The following is a 6,000-nucleotide window of genomic DNA, read 5'->3' on the forward strand; positions in this document are numbered from 1 at the left end:
AAGAGAAATTTTAAATTTTAGAAAATGATAAGAGGTGTGTAAGAGAAAAGTGTGTGCAAAAAGAAAAAAAAGGGTGTGCAAATAGCAGCTCTCTTTAAAAAAGGTCATTAGGTGTACTGTCGTGCATGACTCATGAGATCAGATGGATTTTCAACCCATAACAATAAGTATTTCCATCCCTTTAACCCAATCCATCTGAGTATTTAATTTCCAATTGCTTGCTGACTTGACTTGATAATTAAGTTCATATCCATAAGATTAATATCAATTTAGCAAATATTGTTCCACGATCCCAATCACCTGTTGCCGACCCGACCAACTTGGTCTGAATATATATCCAGTATTTGGTGCATTGATTTGTCAGCCAGCTTCAATGCATATATATTCATTTCTAAATAGTTTAAGTTTTAAGTTTATATATTCAAAATGGTTGTGCAATATACTATCAGAGGTTTTGGTATCAGAAAGTTTTGCATTTAAAACCTGGGTTCATCAATGTAGATCAAGTACTGGGATTGTACTTATATTTTCTACATTTGTCAGCCTCTTTTATTGTAGTATTTATGATAGAAAGTAATATAATATTTTATTATAAAGTTTTAATATATATAATCTTTTTGTTACAATATTGGGATAATCAATCTCTTAACTCATTTAAATCCTAACCTATTATTCCACCATCTATCACCACTCAAATTAACTCTAAAAACTTATAAATTTTTAATATGACACGTCTCGATCAACAAATGGAAAAGTTTCTCATAGAATAATTAAATAGTCTTAAATAATATCCTTCGAATTATAAAGCAATTGAAAATGCAATGTGGGTAGGTCGTAATTAACTAAATGGTTAAAATAATATATATTTTAAACCGAATGTTATTTGAACGTTCTAAGCTTTCAAACTCCATTTTAAAAAATAAAATAAAAATAATTCAATGATTAGTAGTTTTTTTTTTTGGATAAATTTTCAAACATGACACCTACTTTGGGGTCAATCTTAGTTTAGGACACCAGTTTGGGTTTGTTTTAGTGTATGACATATATTTAGGGTTTGTGTTAGTTTGGGACAATCCGTCAACTCCGTTAACTTTTCCGTCCAAAAAGAGATCGATAATTTGATTATTTTATATTTTTAAAACAAATAAAAATTAAAGAAAAAAGAAAAAAAAACTAAAAAACAAAGGTTACTACCTAAAAAAATCAAAACATTTTTTTTTGAGGAAAAAAAATCATTAAAAAGTTTAAAACTAAAAATTAATTTAAAATATATTAAAAGTTTAAAACTAATAACAAAAAAAGCAAAAAAAAAAAAAAGAGATGCAGCAGATCTGAGATTGCACTAACCTAACCCACACCGCCCAACCTACGCCCTATTGTTGACGGCAGCTTACCCGTCGGCGGAGGCCTCACCTGCCGACTCGATCCCAAGCTCCCCCTTCTCTCTCTCTCTCTCTCTCTCTCTCTCTCTCTCTCTCTCTCTCCCTCTCCCCTTTTCGCCCCCAGCCTGCCCGACCACCTGTTGCACCCTATTCAACCCAGCCCCAACCTGGTTCGCCCCCTCCCCCCAGCCCCCACCCCGTCATAGCATTTGAACATTCTGCTTAATTTAAAGTTTGAATGTTGTTATCCCGTTTGAATGTTGGGGGAGCTACGTACCCCCAACAACTGCAATATTCATATATTCATAGCTTATGTGATTATTTATAATTTCATAGTGGATGATTGCCAACATACTAATTAACAAACTAAGGCAAACTCTCAAAGATATATAAACGTACGTTGACATTCTTATATATTGGACATTCTTAAACTCAATATATAGTATTCCTTAATAACTTGATAGTTGATTGCCAACCTGCTTAACAACCAGCACCTGCAAAAATTGAAATTAAAACCCTTGAAACTAATTAAGGCAAAGTTTGTTAGAGAAATAGTCATGACTTTTATTAATTTCTGTGATTTTTTTTCGTAAACAGAGAATTAATGATGTGTGAATGACACATGTCAAATTAACATATCTCCGGGACAGATCGAGTTCAAACTCTTAAAATTTTGCTCGAGAAAAATGGACATGCATATACAATATGACAGTCTGACTATCTAGATATTTATCGGGGCAAAGATAGCAAATTCATCTGATCGAAAAAAAGAAGAAAAGAAATTAAACTTCAATACCTTGCGACCTCGAATATTTTTATTTTATAATGAAAGTTCACATTAATTTATTCAAATTTGAAAAGTAAGATTATAAGATACGCGCTTTCCACCGTTTACAAGATCAAAGAAGCAAGGAAAATTCCAAATGCTTCTTCAAATTATGACCTAAAAATAAAATAATACAGCACATTTTTAACAATTAATTGCTCAAATTAAGCCACCGGTGTAAGGTACTCCAGTCTGAGGCAGCCAATTATCCCCTAGCAAGAAGTTGGACACTGTAAAATTAGCAGCATCAGTTGCATTGATGACATGGTAACCCGGCCACGTGACCCGGTTCGTGGTGTTGGATCCAGGACCCGTATTATTATACTCAGCATAATACAGTGTGCTGAGTGCAAAGTCTCCACTCCACACACTCCACCCAACAGGCTCAATAAAACTGCCCATGAAAGTCTGCATGTAAACCGTCCTCGAGTACTCCTTCCACGGCCTCCCCAGATACGTCTTTACGCTATAATTACTCGAAGCCAAATCGGGCGAGGGTGTAATGGTGCAATTGTGGATCGAAGTCCCGGTATTCTGGTTCGGGTCGGTTCGGCCCTGAGCCGTGATGGGATTGAATTGGCCTGGATTGGGTTGACGAGGATATATGTTACAGTTTTGTAAAACAACTGCGGCGTTACCGAATATGAAATCAACAGTGCCGTAGATGTCACATTCTCTGTAGAATTGTCTTTGAGAATGTGTGTATAAGGTGTCTTGGTAGCCTTCGAAGCTGCAGCTGTAGAACACTGACAAATCGGCCCCACTTCGGAGTGCTACTGCTTGTCCTTTGCTTGGTCCAGCCGTGTTGCGAATCGTAATGTTTACTGCCAAAAACCCTTGTCCCACCACAGCTGCAATTTTCAATAAGTTAGAGTACTCTTACTACCTACCTACATATTTGTAATATTTGCATGCACGAATATTTATTTGAAATGTACTCACCTAAAGTAGCAGAGTTGAAAGTGGAGAACCCATCACCAACGCTGTGATTCCCAGTAATAATCGTCTGATTGATACCATCTCCGATCATCAACAAGTACTTCTTCTTGGATATAATGGACACATACTCTTCATAAACACCCGCAGTGACATATATCAAGAAGTAGCCATCAGCAGCAACCGAGTTATTGGGTGCGGCATTCACAGCGTCGTTAATGGTGGTGAAGTTCCCACTCCCATCCTGACTCACAACCACAATGTCATTCACCACAACCTGTTCATCTCCCGCCTCAACAAGCCTCCTTCCCCGCCGATTCACGACCCAGTCGTAAATGGCTTGAGCTCTTTTCGACATCTTCAACCGCAACCGTCCTTTTCCGAACCTGAGATGCCTCTTGGGCTGCTTTGGGGTTCCGTCTTTGTTCTTGGGCACCCAACCCTTTGTGAAGAGAGCCAGAGAGACGCTGTACAGTTTTGTGTTGTTAGAGAGTGGGGCCCATAGGTCGTCTTTTGCGGAATCCGTACTGGATTGGAGCCCGTCGGAACAAGTCTGGTGGTTGGTTAAGGTGGCGCTGAGAAGGGTGTGGACGTCTTCGGCGTCCAAGCTGGGGAGGACGTCGCTGGTTTTGTTGACGGTTTGGAGGGAGGTGGATAAGAAATCGATGTTTAAAGTTGCAAGGTCCTTGCAATCCTGGAGGGCTTGGATTGCAGGACCTTGTTGGAGATGTTTGTCGATTAAAGTCAAGAGGCTTCGGGATTGTGAGAGTGCGTATTGGACTGAGTAGCGGCCAAAGTCGTAGACATTGGCGTTGCGGCGGGGGAGGACTGATTTGCAATAGGCAGGGTGTGGGGTGAACTCGCATATGGTTTCGGGTGGGACGGAACTGTTGAGAGGGACATCAGCTGCGGCTAAACATGGAGAGAAAAGGAAAGGGAAAACAATGATGACAATTGAAAGACTTGCAAGAGGAAATAGCTTAGACTCCATTGCTAAAGAGAGAGTGCGTGATCGAGAGAGCTTTGAGGAATGTAATAGGTCACGGGGTATACATCTTTTTATATACAACTTGGGGTTGCTGTGTTTGGACTTAGTCTTCGAATATTCAAATATCACTCGGACATATGCATTTGTTATGATATAAATCATATAATATCATAATATATTGTCTAATTTATGAGGAATGTATATGGAATAATCGTCTAATATATATAATATCAGAAATTTTGAAAGAGTTTCATTATAAGCTTCAGTATTAGAAATTTGGGTTGATTTATGCAGAGTAAAATTGCACCTATACCGTCTGCTTTGTCATTTTGTTTGATTACTTTGTATATATAGGATTAGAGTAGTTTTTTATTACTTGATATATATTTTAACCTATTTTTAAGTAGAATATATCCAACATTTTTTTTTTGGCGAGAATATATAATAGATATGAGATTCTTTTCTCATCTCTGCATGTCACTTCACATTTCTTGGAATAAGTTTATAACAATTTTGATGGCCAGATTACCCCTGATCTTAGTATCATAAATTGAAATTATTGTTAACGTACAACCTTAAAATTCTGATTACCAATCCAGCATGCATCTTCAATCAAAAAACCAATTAAATGCTACATAAGCTTTTAAGTTCCAATAATTATCTATGAATATAATCCAAATAATTTTATTGGCAGAATTTAACATCATATTGCATTAAAAGGAAAGGACGATATTGTATATATTTGTGAAGTAAACGTGCATGCATGGGTTTACCTCTCAAGCTTGGAATATTGGTCGGGTAGGAGCAAAGATGTTATACTTGCACGTTTGGTTCATGTATGAAATGTACAATTACAACGTGTGTAGCCTATAAATCCATCCAAATTCGATCAAAAGCTTTGACTATATATAAATTGGCTGGCTAGCTTCTGACTATAGGGCATCTGTCCTTAATAGTCAACGTTTTAGGGTAGGCGCCTACTGCATTAATTAGTCATGATCATAATTAATTAAACTTATAAAGTCAAAACCATATATGAACGTACTGCTGCAATGGATAATTTTATCACCAACTAAATACCCTAGGAATTTATATTTTGGATTGAACAATCACGGAACTGAAATGATAACAAAGTGATAGGTTAGATGTCTCTGTTTGGGCACCGGAGAACATATTGTCTAAAGAAATTAGATGGAGGAAAGTTTGTCTAAGACGTGGCTGCCACAAATATTGTAACTTTGACTTGATCAAAATTAAATCCTCCCATGAGTTTAATTAGCTTGAGCAAGGAGGAGACTCACTCGATCCAAACTCATCAAAAGACTTTCAGTTTCGTACGTTGGGCACTCTCTTTTTAGTTGCACTAATTTAAGCTTCATTATTACGTCCTTTTTAAAAAAAATTAAGAAAATAGAATTCAAATAGACCTCTCCAATATTGTGAGAAGAATACGTACCATTCCACGAATAACAAATTAGTAATGCATATATTGGTACACCAGTTTTTGACTAAATGGTAATTAAGGACAAATATATCTTAATGAAAGCATTATCTTGACATAATCCCTTTAAAACATTCATAATAAATAATTAATAAAACTTTTGTAAGGACAAAATGATGTATCAATATGCATGTTATAGTTGCACGAACTTCTTACAAGGAAATAGTCTGATGCGTGAAAGCTAGTTGTCCCAAGACACCCTCGATTACAAAATAAAAAAAAGTTGCACGTACTTATTAGAAATAAATATGGTCAAGAGTAGACTTTTTTTTTGACAAAAGAATACACATATTTTAATATATGAAATTAAACTACATTTTTTTGGCCAAGAAATACGTACTATAACTTCTCTCATACACCACCTAGC

The 6,000-nt window shown here is 36.5% G+C and overlaps 1 protein-coding gene across 1 annotated transcript; it reads right to left on the reverse strand.

Moving 5' to 3' along the window:
• Nucleotides 1–2,367: 2,367 nt before the first annotated feature.
• On the reverse strand, nt 2,368–4,135 carry LOC147285218 (putative pectinesterase/pectinesterase inhibitor 20). The gene is made up of 2 exons (XM_086243061.1): nt 3,151–4,135; nt 2,368–3,059 (listed from the first exon to the last, which is right to left on the reverse strand). Exons 1-2 carry the CDS (start codon nt 4,133–4,135, stop codon nt 2,368–2,370), a joined length of 1,677 nt encoding a protein of 558 aa, XP_086099187.1.
• Between the last annotated feature and the right edge of the window lie 1,865 nt (nt 4,136–6,000).

The sequence above is a fragment of the Dryas octopetala genome, chromosome 5, assembly GCF_963921425.1.
Source record: "Dryas octopetala chromosome 5, drDryOcto1.1, whole genome shotgun sequence".
Classification (NCBI taxonomy): Eukaryota; Viridiplantae; Streptophyta; class Magnoliopsida; order Rosales; family Rosaceae; genus Dryas; species Dryas octopetala.